This window comes from Salvelinus sp. IW2-2015, linkage group LG4p, assembly GCF_002910315.2.
Source record: "Salvelinus sp. IW2-2015 linkage group LG4p, ASM291031v2, whole genome shotgun sequence".
In the NCBI taxonomy this organism is placed as follows: domain Eukaryota; kingdom Metazoa; phylum Chordata; class Actinopteri; order Salmoniformes; family Salmonidae; genus Salvelinus; species Salvelinus sp. IW2-2015.
The window spans coordinates 8,779,181-8,792,045 of record NC_036841.1 but is presented as its reverse complement, the minus strand read 5'-3'; the positions used below and the strand labels follow the sequence as shown (position 1 = coordinate 8,792,045).

At 39.5% G+C, this 12,865-nt stretch overlaps 1 protein-coding gene across 1 annotated transcript in view; it reads right to left on the bottom strand.

Annotated features, from left to right (window-relative positions):
• The window catches only part of LOC111960051 (alpha-2-macroglobulin-like), a 29,048-nt gene extending 18,254 nt beyond the window's left edge, over positions 1-10,794 (bottom strand). The window contains 18 exon segments of the mRNA XM_070437614.1: positions 150-234; positions 445-594; positions 1,952-2,086; positions 2,693-2,838; positions 4,503-4,569; positions 4,774-4,853; positions 4,856-5,006; positions 5,250-5,420; positions 5,567-5,676; positions 6,024-6,144; positions 6,275-6,425; positions 7,393-7,477; positions 7,597-7,762; positions 8,094-8,114; positions 9,032-9,084; positions 9,339-9,495; positions 9,824-10,004; positions 10,604-10,794. Of these exon segments, the coding sequence (XP_070293715.1) occupies positions 150-234; positions 445-594; positions 1,952-2,086; positions 2,693-2,838; positions 4,503-4,569; positions 4,774-4,853; positions 4,856-5,006; positions 5,250-5,420; positions 5,567-5,676; positions 6,024-6,144; positions 6,275-6,425; positions 7,393-7,477; positions 7,597-7,762; positions 8,094-8,114; positions 9,032-9,084; positions 9,339-9,495; positions 9,824-10,004; positions 10,604-10,689 (2,116 nt within the window). The 5' untranslated portion in view covers positions 10,690-10,794.
• Positions 10,795-12,865: the final 2,071 nt, after the last annotated feature.

Sequence of the window (12,865 nt, the reverse complement as noted above, 5' to 3'; positions counted from 1 at the left end):
GACCCATTGGGTGAATAAACTTGGCTTGAGCTTTTCATAGTTGTCCGTTTTTACTCTGTTATTTAGAACCTAACACAAGCTATGTTAGAATAACAAAAACCATACATTTCCCAAGATTCACCAAAGACGTGGTAAGGAGGACATCTCACCATAGCGATGGTACTCGTTCCCCTTGTAACTTAGGCAGGAAGGTACTCTTATAACCAGGTTAGTTGCCAGCTTCAGTCCCAGGTTCTAGAAATATCAGAATCACAAACAAGGGAGCTCAATATTAATGAATGTCTCCGTTTAATTGTTCTATTCTGTAAGTATTTTTTTTACTCAAAAAGGCTATTTTAGAAATGTATAATTTAAGAAGATGAATGCATGGTAACAGAATGGTAACTGATTCTTACGAGAGAGGAAAACAGGCTTCAAGTTAAGAGAAAACAAGGCAGAAGTTACCTGAAAAACTTGAAAAGGTTCATTTTTTTGGTCAGTTGGTCCTGGGTATGGTATTACATATCTCCTTGGTCTTACACGTAAACATGACACTGGATCTTCAAGCTGGTAGGGAATGTATGTTGTCTCCTTGACTGGTAACAAATCAAATATCTGGAATGAGATAATAAGGAGACGTGAAATGACCTTGTTCATTGGGCACCAAACAGAAGGCAGTGACTACTTGGACTTGTCTAATAAGAAATGCTCAATGTCAACAGTGAAGAGGCAACCCCCGGGATGCTGGCCTTCTAGGCAGAGTTGCAAAGAAAAAGCCATATCTCAGACTGGCCAATAAAAAGAAAAGATTAAGATGGGCAAAAGAATACAGACATTGGACAGAGGAACTCTGCCTAGAAGGCCAGCATCCCGGAGTCGCCTCTTCACTGTTGACGTTGAGACTGGTGTTTTGCAGGTAATATTTAATGAAGCTGCCAGGACTTGTGATGCGTATGTTTCTCAAACTAGACACTCTAATGTAATTGTCCTTTTGTTCAGTTGTGCACCGTGGCCTCCCACTCCTCTTTCTATTTGGTAGAGCTCCGTTTGCGCTGTTCTGTGAAGGGAGTAGTACACAGCGTTGTACGAGATCTTCAGTTTCTTGGCAATTTCTCGCATGGAATAGCCTTCATTACTCAGAACAAGAATAGACTGACGAGTTTCAGAAGAAAGTCCTTTGTTTCTGGCCATTTTGAGCCTGTAATCGACCCACAAATGCTGATGCTCCAGATTCTCAACTAGTCTAAAAAGAACAAGTTTTATTGTTTCTTTAATCTGCGACAACAGTTTTCAGCTGTGCAAATATAATTGCAAAAGGTTTTGAATTGATCAATAGCCTTTTAAAATGATAAACTTGGATTAGCTAACACACATGCCATTGGAACACAGGAGTGATGGTTGCTGATAATGGCCTCTGTACGCCTATGTAGATATTCCGTTAAAAAATCTGCCGTTTCCAGCTACAATAGTCATTTACAACATTAACAATGTCTACATTCTATTTCTGTTATTTAAAAAAAAAAATGCTTTTCTGTCAAAAACAAGAACATTTCTAAGTGACCCCAAACTTTTGAACGGTAGTGTATGCTGCTGGCTCATGTGAGTATAGTGTAGATAAATCATGGTACATCTAAACCACTGTGAAATATATTTTCCATAATCCAAAATATTGGTGTTCGCTGTTTGAAGATGGTTACAAAACCAAAAGTAAAATAGAAATAGCCACACATAGAACAGATATACTGCTTCTTAGACTTGCATTCACGTAGATCTATAACTCACATTTCCACTTTAAGTACAATTGGGATATGCTTTCCAGCACACCAAATGGCCCACTGTGAACAGACCACTCCATATCTGCTATAGTACTTCTTATATCCCCTGAAGCTGGTTGTTGTGGCCAGCACACACAAACGCTGTTTACATGGTGGTTGACATTCACTTCAGTGAGTTGTTACCTGTCAGATCCAGCTCTTCCCTGGCTCCATGATTGTGAACACCTCTTGTCCACAGTGCTGAGGCCAAGAGGGAAGCCGGGCTGGGCCGAGAGCTGCAGCGGTTTCTTCTCCCCTGGGACTGCTTGTGAGGGTGAGAACTCCACAAACACCTGGCACACAGGACATACATAAGTGTACATGATACACCTTTAGTGTCCGTTGTAAATATGTACCATTTGTGTTAAAGTGGCTCATGCCTCATAAAGTGGCTCACGCGTACTCCCTTTAGCGTTAGCATTAGCATTGTCGTCGGGAATGCATTACTATTTAGCATGCTTATTAGCGATTAGCATGTGTTAGCGTTTGTCTGTCGTGCTAGGCTGTTTTCGGTTGTAGGTCGCTCATGCTTATTATGTTTCATAATGTGTTGATCTTTCTACATTGCTCTATTGTTTATTTGTGCATCTAGCATGTGTTTGGGTCCACAGCTTGTTTAGTTTGTTGACATGCAAATAGGCATATTTTTCCCATACTGTGCTATAGCCTAAGTTCTCCTATTTTTTCTTTACAGAACCACAATTAGTATCAGAGAGGGTGGTGTTGTATTTCTGTGTGTGGATCTTCATTAAACCCTTGAACTAGAACTACTGCTTCCTCGTGTTCTGAACGGACACCTGTGGTGGTTGCTTCCAGCCTAAAATCCAGCACCTAAGTTTTTTATTGGTCCTTCGAATTCATAAACGACCCATATGTCACATACATACATACACACACACCTTGTGTCTGAAGCATTTCTCAGTGGGGAAATTCATGCTGTGGGCGATTACAGTCTCGCTGGGTAGCAAACTGTACACCAGGACCTGTACCAACGGCGCCATCTCTGGAACCACTGCCAACTTCAAGGTGACTTCACCCTCAGTTACTGCAAAGCAAGAGCATATCACACTGAGTACGTTTACATGCACCGTAATAATTCGATATTAAACTGATTATGGCTGAAAACAGATTATGCAATAGTCACCTTACTCTTTATCTTAATCGGCGTAAAGCCAAACTCAAACAAAGCATACACCGATTAAAACACCATGGGCATATAAAACGTTGGGTATGCACAAAATATGCCCCTAAACATGCATGCCCAGTTTCCACTCAAAAGTTGGTATTTATAAAAACTGAACTTGAAGTGAGAATGTGCTTATCCTCCTGTAAACTTCAGACCATGCGTACGCACAGTTTCTAGTGGTTGAAGTACTGCATTGCAAGATGGCAAAAGTAGCCTTGTGCAGGAATATATGACACTCTTATTCATAACAAAAAACAGGTAGCTAAATATAATAATACTACTACTAATGAGTTCATATTCCCGAAGTAGCCATACAAGAAATTACCATGTGCATCGCTCATGTAATTGGGCCTATTAGATAGGCTATTATACTGTAATTTCACGTTTTTACTTTTCGCATTGGACAGGGAGCGCTGTTTATAACATACAGTATAATTTAACAGGTGAACAGCAGTTGATTGTATTGAAGTGCGGAGGCTACCACTGTAAGTAGGCCTACTGTACTACCTACTGTACCTACTTTTCATTTTAGACAATGTTTCAGAATTCGTGGGCAGTGCAGCATATTTGTTTTGGAAAAAAATTATGCAAAATATTATTGCATTCAAACGATATTTTTTTATTTCACCTTTATTTAACCAGGTATGCCAGTTGAGAACAAGTTATCATTTACAACTGCGACCCGCGATCTGTTTAGAGGTCCACAAGAATTTTCAATTGGTTTTGTCTTTCAGAAATGGCCTGGTACCCTACAGCAAATGTCACTGCAAAATAAATAATTCTGGCAACACCTCCAAAGACATTTGATCAAGTTCGCCATTACTATTTCCTGTAGCTATTGTCTTGKYCTAATTCCAATACCATAAAAGGTGAACGATGAGCGTTTTCTAGGCGGAGTTATAATGCTCGTTGATGCGCGCACAGTTTTATAACAGGTCTGATGTATAATCAGAAACATGCGTATGTATGGCATGCACCAAGTTTATGTATCTCAATATTTGTGTGTATGTGCAGTCTTTTCAGAAATGGTGCACGCAGATATTTAGTGTTAAATTTATGCAACGGTTATGAATGAGGCCCCTGGTTTTCTGTACAATCATTCAAATTATTAGTATTTGTAAATACCTTATTCGGCGATGCAAACATGTAAACACCTTAATGGTGTTCCAGCAGTGTATTTGAACTGCTCATGTGCTAGCACCAGCTGAGCGATCTGCCTTCTTTAGCGCGAGGGAAGTGAGTTTGAATGTATGTGTTTTAGAAGTAATTTTCACATACAAACTTTATATGTCCGAACTCAGAATCTAATATTTTTTTATTATTATTTATCAGTAGCCTGATTTCAGACTTCCATGTTAACAGGATTATTAGGGAAAGTGTTCTTCTTGCAAAGCATGTAAACGTTTTAATCTAAGTGTTATATTAATCTGCCTATCCACAATAATCGCATGTAACCGTACACACTGTCATTGTCATCAAGCACCTCCCAGTAGGTCCAGAATGACTTAATAAAACTTCCTCACCAGGACTCCCCTGCTGTACAGTAACCTTCATATGTCCATGCTGAAGTATCGCCCCTCTGGATAAGGCCTGGAGGAGGGAAAAACAGTTTTCCCAATCAAGTCAGGAAGAAGGATGAGGAATATTGGTTGTGTATACGGCATCCTCCTTAAAGGGGAGGCTGGGACTATGTCTGAAATGACCCTGGTCAAAATAGTGCACAAGGGAATAGGCTGTCATTTTGGACGCACCCTGAGTTGCAGGTTGTCACAACTTGTTTCTGGTTCTACTCACCAGGTAGATGACATCCACAGAGCCCTTTGGGACGGTCTCCCCTACGATAGCGTACTGGATGGTGATTGACACTTCCTCCCACATGCCAGTGGTTTCTCTATCTTCTGAATAGCCAGAGAGCTGGAAGTTTTACTGTGAGGGGCAGTGGGCTGGATCAGTGAGAGTATGTGTTGCCCACTGTTGAAATAGGGGACCCTGTATCTAGTTTCTTCCGCTTCTGGTGTGTTGCTTACCTGGAAATCAACAGAGGGAAGAGAGAGTATAACTAAAGGCCCAATCCAAATCGACCCTTAGAGCTCCAACTCACCCCTAATAGGCTAGGTGGAAGTTTCACCATATTGCTTATTATACCAATGGAATCTTCTCAGATCTCCACAAGAGCATGATAGACCTCAGGGAGTAGGGTCAATGGGGTGATTTGAGATTGAGCATAAAGAGGCTGAGTCTTTCAAAACCTTAGAAGGAATCATACTTACTATGAGGTTAATATCCTCTTTGGGCATAGTGGTTGTGTTGAGGGAGAAACTGGCAATACCATGACTGTCCGTGGTTAGGTTCTGGAGACGATGTGAGGACCAGCCTTTCTTCTCCAACAGGTAGACTAACATGTCAGAGATAGGTGTGTTGTTGAAGTGAACAACGTTTATCTGAGGRAAAAAGGAGKAATGTSATGCTACATCTGTTTGTCACTGTTACCTACYMTTAGTAGTTAAGYAAACAGGAATGTCAAAGAACAAATGGCATCCACAATTCAWCAAAGTACAAGGAACAATAACACTGGATTTGGACTTACCTTGCCCTCGATAATTGATCCATGCTCATAGATTTTGGGTGTGTCGACAAACGTGAGTTTTCCAATCACATAGGAGAGCGCTATGTGTTTTTCCTCTGACCGTGTAMTACCTGTCAAAGGAAAACAAATGAGAATAGGATGGTTTATTTAACAAGAACACATGCCACCATGATGCACAACGACAGTTCACAATGCAGAAACTCAATTGCAGTGCAGCTTACACAAGATTTTAAGACATGATTAAAAACATATATATATATATATATATATATATATATATATATATATAAAACATTATGGTGTTGCACCGAAGGTCAAACACAGGTCTCCACAATCTAATTAAACAGATTGACATCATGCCTTTCACTCTCAATAAAAAAAAWATGTTTTCATTTGACTGCAGGCAAATGTTGTCATCACATTTCCCAACTCCAAATTGTTGTGATAAATGACTTGCCTGTCCCCTCCTCCTCTACTTTTGCATTAAAACTCAGCCTGTCTATGAGCATTTTCTGTYCGGCATTCTTTGTGAAAATGGACATGTTGAAGACATGAGAAGCACAGCCAGTTTGGTCCATCTGGGAAAAGCAAGCAAAACCACAGATATTAAGAACTGATTTAAATACATTTAACCACATCACATTAAAATGTAATATGTTGGTGAAAACAATTATACTGATGATAATTTCTACAGGAAAGCATACAGACCTCTATTGACTCTTTGTGGCAGGGGGCTGTATAATCAGGAACTCCTTGTTGAGTTTTCACATCAAATCTCATTGATATCAATACATCGTTCCTTAAAAGTCGGCACAACTCTACCTCTGCTTTTCCAGGTACAGGCTGTCCATACGTGTATCTGATTTTATTTCATAATGAAAAGCATCAAAAACATCATAGATTTCCTACTTAGAGAGACATAGTATATTATAAACCTCATATGAGACATTACAAAGGCTCATACATGCGTGCTTACAACAAGTTCAAATGCATTATACCTGCAGGCTTTCTTTAAGTCAAGTACTTTCAACATTGTCAATGCATCTAGACCTGTATTGATAAAGCCTCTCAGTGTATGAGTGTTGATCTAGGATCAGTGTAATCGTTTGTGTCACATGCACAGGGGGAGGGAGACCTGATCCTAGATCAGCAATCCTACTCTGAGATGCTTTATGACTAAAGGCCCAGCTGTTCATGTAAATGCCACTGTCTCAAACTTTTAAATTATCAGGGTACTCATAGAAGCAATTTATAACATTGAGGAGTAGTAGCATTGTAGGTSTTCAATTCGTTTTTGTCATTAGMACAGATCTGKGTTCAAATACWTGCATATTTAAGTATTTGTTTCCAAATACACTATTTCAAATACCCCTAGGACCAAACAGACATGGGTTGAAATGTATGGAGTATTAAAATATTTGTATTTCAGTATTTCCAAATACATTCTAATACTGAATTACTTGTATTTTTTTTTTAAGTATTTATTTAACTAGGCAAGTCAGTTAAGAACAAATTCTTATTTACAATGATGGCCTACCCTGGCCAATTGTGCACCACGTTATGGGACCAATCACAGGCAGATGTGATGCAATCTGGATTTTGAACCAGGTACTGCAGTGATACCTCTTGCACTGACATGCAGTGTCTTAGACCACTGCGCCACTCKGTAAATACTTACTTTGAGATGTATGCAAAAGTAATTAAAATAATTAAATTAGTATTTGACTCAAGGTCTGCATTAGCGCAATGCGATTAATTAGACAGTGACATTAGTGGAGTTACACATAACAACAGTGCATTGCAAAACGGCGATAGTGTAGACTCACGTTGCACACACTTCTACTTTATACTCCTCTTGAACAATGCTGATCTCATCGGTGAGGTTCATTTTGATCTCAAACTTTGGCAAAACTAGATATAAYAGAACAGCAGTTAACTCATGAATGTTCCTGAATTGTGATTTATTGATTCAACTGCCAGATCCATAATATTACCGAGCATGAAAGGTMAAATAAAGAAGCTCAACTTACCATATTTTTTWACCTTGAAGTGATGGTGTATTTTGTTATCACCAATCCACACTACAATAGCATAGGATCCTACAGGTGCTTCAGAGTTCAGCGGGTGAGAAAGCTGCAGAATGTTGCCACTAGATGATGTATTGACCCACTGTCCAATCCTGTTCTGATGAATATCCTGTTTATTCATAGAACAAGGGACACATTTAGCAGGGCACAACACTGTGGAACGTTCAGATACAAACATGTTAYGTAGGCCAAACATGCCTGTCTGACATGTAGAATAAGGAGTCACGTCAGTTCTATTCATGACATYTCTATCTGCAAYGTTCTGAAGTTTGCTTACTGAAGGTGGCCCTGATGTGTTCACATAAAGCTGATATGGAGTCCTCTGGTAACTGCCATGTGGAAATGAATGATGACCTACCTAGCTGGTGGAGTCATCGTCTTATCRTGTTGTAGTATTTAGTGRCAGTCATCATAAATTGACAGACTAATAAGKGTCTTACCTCAAGTTCCACAACATTGTACTGTGAAGGGCAAGACAAAAGGTTGGTTAATGTTTTATGAATAACTCAAATTCCCCCAAAATGAACAGAGGAGCAAAGCTGTCTACAACTATAGGAATTAGGCAGGTGCTTAGGTTCGTCTCTTCAACTAAATATCACAAGTAGTATTTGCACTGGGACTTTAATATAAATTCAGTAGATCTCATACATTCCAATCTGACCTACAGTAAATKRATTGAAAACCCCATGTCCTGTGGTGAATGTTTGAGGACCCTAACATCCACCCACGCAGGTTTATTTAGAGAACCTCTGCAGAACCTTTGCACTGYGTGCTATGGGTCTCAAATGTTTGTGTAGCCTTATCAAACAGACATGGCCTAAAGATTTGGATTTTGCCCCATAKTTGTTCAAAACATTTCCCATTTCCAAAGTCTTATTGTTCATGRAGTACTAACGAGATGWGTATAACATGTTGTGGCTAGTTGATTACTGAATTAAAATAACCATTTACAGTATATTGTCCATAATAAGCCTTGTCCCTGTCCATAAGGCAGGAGCTTATGTCCTGTTTCTGTAGAGWGAAGGAGCCTGGACAGGACGCTAGTCTATTGCTGGGCATTAACCTCAATCCATCCCCTTAATGTTCAGTGCCAAGTAGAGGCATCTGATCCCGTTCTTTGGTAAGGCTTGACACCCTAAACCTTCCATTCTCAAGGAGRACACTAACCACAAGGCCGCAGAGTTGAGTTGGTTGGACAATATCGTACATAGTGTTACATGATAGCTGATTGCTACATCTATCAGACAGTAATGTGAAGTGATCCTTGAGATTCTTCTGTATTTGTCTTTTTTTWAAGTAATTGAGATACTGATCTAAATGAAGACCAAATAGAGGTCATTGTTTTCAAGATTCAATTATTCACATTTTCAAGACTCACCAGCTGATTGACAGGGCTAAAATTGGTATCCAAGGATATCACTCTAAACTGCACTGTAAAAAGACAATGAAAAGACAAATACAAGCACTCAATGAGACATTTAGAAGCATCATTTAGCTAACTTTCCCAGATTTTCCAGAAATCCCTGTTGAAGGATTCCCAGATTCCAGGAATCTTTCAACCGAGATTTCTGTAAAACCTGGGATTTTCGGGAAAGTTACCAGAATTTTGCAAGAAACTTTCGACAGCTACTCTGGATAGAGCAAGGAGACTAATTGTGTAGGTCACTGGCTCTGTGTAAAATTACCTGTTTGTCCTGGGTTGTAGATTGGTTTATCCGTTTGGATGAATGTCATCGGGATGTACGGTTTGATCATGACCTTTCTCTCCTCTGTCGATAGAAACGTTTCACCTCGAACCTCCACCTTAAAGTTTTGCACTTCCTCACTCTCCACATGAGGGGCCTGTCAGGGAGACAATGGACCAATAACATATGATCCAGTGTGGCTTAGTTGGTATTAATGTGCTGCAACAATGTCAAGGTTAGGAAGATTCAATCACTTCTCCTTTCATCAGTGTGTTTTTAAAATTATTTTTCTTTAGTAGTTAATGTCATCTTTTTTATGTCAAATTTCAGCTTGAATCCCAGAAAAGTTTTGGTAAGCCACCACATTGATATTTCCCATCAAATAAGATAGCATTGCACTAAAATGAAGAGATGCATCACAAAGCTGAGAAGTACTGTAAACTCTTATTGGAATGGTTCTGGATGTCGACCAGTGCTGGGCTGACCTGAAACTGGAAGCAGCGGTGAAACTCTTGGTCAGAACTCTCTTGGAGAAGAATTYTGCTCTGCTCATCAACAATCAGAGATATGGTCATGACCAGGGTCTCGTTGGGCTGCAGAAGACTGGCACAAAGCTTGGCCTCTGAGCCTGCCTGGATCACTGCAGGAATGGCTACCATGTAAACCCTAGAGAGAACATATGCATGCACAGCAGCAAACATACAGGAAAATCAGTACAAAATGAGAGTGCACCTCTAAACAAGAAACTACAGATGTAGTATCTTCATTTCACAAATATTGTTATGGCAAAATAATCCTGCAGCAACACGATTTGAATGTTTTGTCCATAATGTTGCTTGATATGTGGTTCCGCAATTAGCTGGACAAAAGTAGGCTACAGGTTGCATGAAAAGTGCAATACTGTTAATATAACCATGTGTTAATGCAGGTTTTCAATTAATTTATGTCAAACACAATGCTCGTCTGCATTTCCTGCGGCGCCATGCATGTAAAATGTGTGTAGAGAGTACATGTAACAACAAAATAAAAAGCTGTAAAAACAATGTTTATTTTGTCCTCCAAAGAGGAGGGGTGGACCAAAAAGATTTTAAAAATAATAATTAAGATTAAAAAAAATATTCCTTTTTAAAAAGCCTATACTTATAGGTGAAATACACAGAACAAATATCTGCAGAAAGGGTAGATGAAAAACAGTTCTAAATTTGCTCAGGACGAGACACCACATCTGATGACTAAATTCTAACTGACTGTGCAGATTTACTTACGGTCTAGGAGTTTCTTGACAGACACAAAGCCAGTGAAAGCAGGCGAACAGTATCCATCTCCAAACGTGAAGCCCAGAAGGAACCATGACTCAATGAGAGAAATAAAAAACAGCAAGTCAGCCTATGTCCCAGTATTCCTACTGGCAAGACTTCCCTACTGCACTGTGTAGAGGACAAGCAGAGGAACTGGTGTAGCCAGGTTGAATGATTGAGGTAAAAGCCTTGTGAATGTTTGACCAATTTGTGTCAATAACAGTGATTTTCAGTGATTGGCAGATTCTCTGGCATGGAGACTACACATGCACCATCAATATACATACAGTACAGTGCAGGACATTGACTTGCACTATGACCTGATTACATCTCAATAGTTTGCATGCAATGCCTGTTTTTTACTTTGTCCATATTAAAAATATATATATATTTAACTTGGCAAGTCAGTTGAGAACATCTTATTTACAATGATGGCCTACCAGGGACCAGTGGTTTAACTGCCTTGTTCAGGGGAAGAATGACAGATTTGTACCTTATCAGCTCGGGGATTCAATCCTGCTCTCTTTCTGTTACTGACCCAACGCTCTATCCACTAGGCTACCTGCCGCCCCTTTATAATATACAGTGGGGTCCAAAATTATTGGATCCCTTGATAAAGATGAGCAAAAAAGACTATAAATAATAAATAATATAAATAAATAATACACATACTGAGCTACAGTGGCAAGAAAAAGTATGTGAACCCTTTGGAATTACCTGGATTTCTGCATAAATTGGTCATAAAATTTGATCTGATCTTCATATAAGTCACAACAATAGACAAACACAGTCTTCTTAAACTAACAACACACAAACAACTATACGTTTTCATGTCTTTATTGAACACATCGTGTAAACATTCACAGTTTAGGGTGGGAAAAGTATGTGAATCCTTGGATTTAATAACTGGTTGACCCTCCTTTGGCAGCAATAAACTCAACCAGACGTTTTCTGTAGTTGCGGATCAGACCTGCACAACGGTCAGGAGGAATGTTGGACGATTCATCTTTACAAAACTGTTTCAGTTCAGCAGTATTCTTATGATGTTTGGTGTGAACCGCTCTCAAGGTCATGCCACAGCATTTTAAATCGGGTTGAGGTCAGGACTCTGACTGGGCCACTCCTGAAGGTGTATTTTCTTCTGTTGAAGCCATTCTGTTGATGATTTACTTCTGTGTTTTGGGTCGTTGTCCTGTTGCATCACCCAACTTCTGTTGAGCTTCAATTGGCGGACAGATAGCCTTACATTCTCCTGCAAAATGTCTTGATAAACTTGGGAATTATTTTCCCGTCGATGATAGCAAGCTGTCCAGGCCCTGAGGCAGCAAAGCAGCCCCAAACCATGATACTCCCTCCACCATACTTTACAGTTGGGATGAGGTTTTGATGTTGGAGTGCTGTGTCTTTTTTCTCCACACATAGTGTTGTGTGTTCCTTTTCAAACAATTCAACTTTAGTTTAATCTGTCCCCAGAATATTTTGCCAGAAGCACAGTGGAACATCCAGGTGCTCTTTTGCAAAATTCACAGCAGTGGCTTCTTCCGTGGTGTCCTCCCATGAACACCATTCTTGTTTAGTGTTTTAMGTATCGTAGACTCGTCAACAGAGATGTTAGCATGTTCCAGAGATTTCTGTACGTTTTTAGCTGACACTCTAGGATTCTTCTTAACCTCATTGAGCATTCTGCACTGTGCTCTTGCAGTCATCTTTGCAGGACAGCCACTCCCAGGGAGAGTAGCAACAGTGCTGAACTTTCTCCATTTATAGACAATTTGTCTTACCGTGGACTGATGAACATCAAGGCTTTTAGAGATAATTTTGTAACCCTTTCCAGCTTTATGCAAGTCAACAATTCTTCTGAGATCTCTTTTGTTCGAGGCATGGTTCACATCAGGCAATGCTTCTTGTGAATAGAAAACTCACATTTTGTGAGTGTTTTTTATAGCACAGGGCAGCTCTAACCAACATCTCCAATCTCTTCTCATTGATAGGACTCACATACCATTTCCAACCTACACTGTGAATGTTTAAATTATGTACTCAATATAGACAAGAAAAATACAATAATTTGTGTGTTATTAGTTTAAGCACACTGTGTTTGTCTATTGTTGTGACTAAGATGAAGATCAGATCAAATTGTATGAGTAATTTATGCAGAAATCCAGGTAATTCCAAAGGGTTCACATACTTTTTCTTGCCACTGTATATGGTATGCATTTTTTTTTWAAC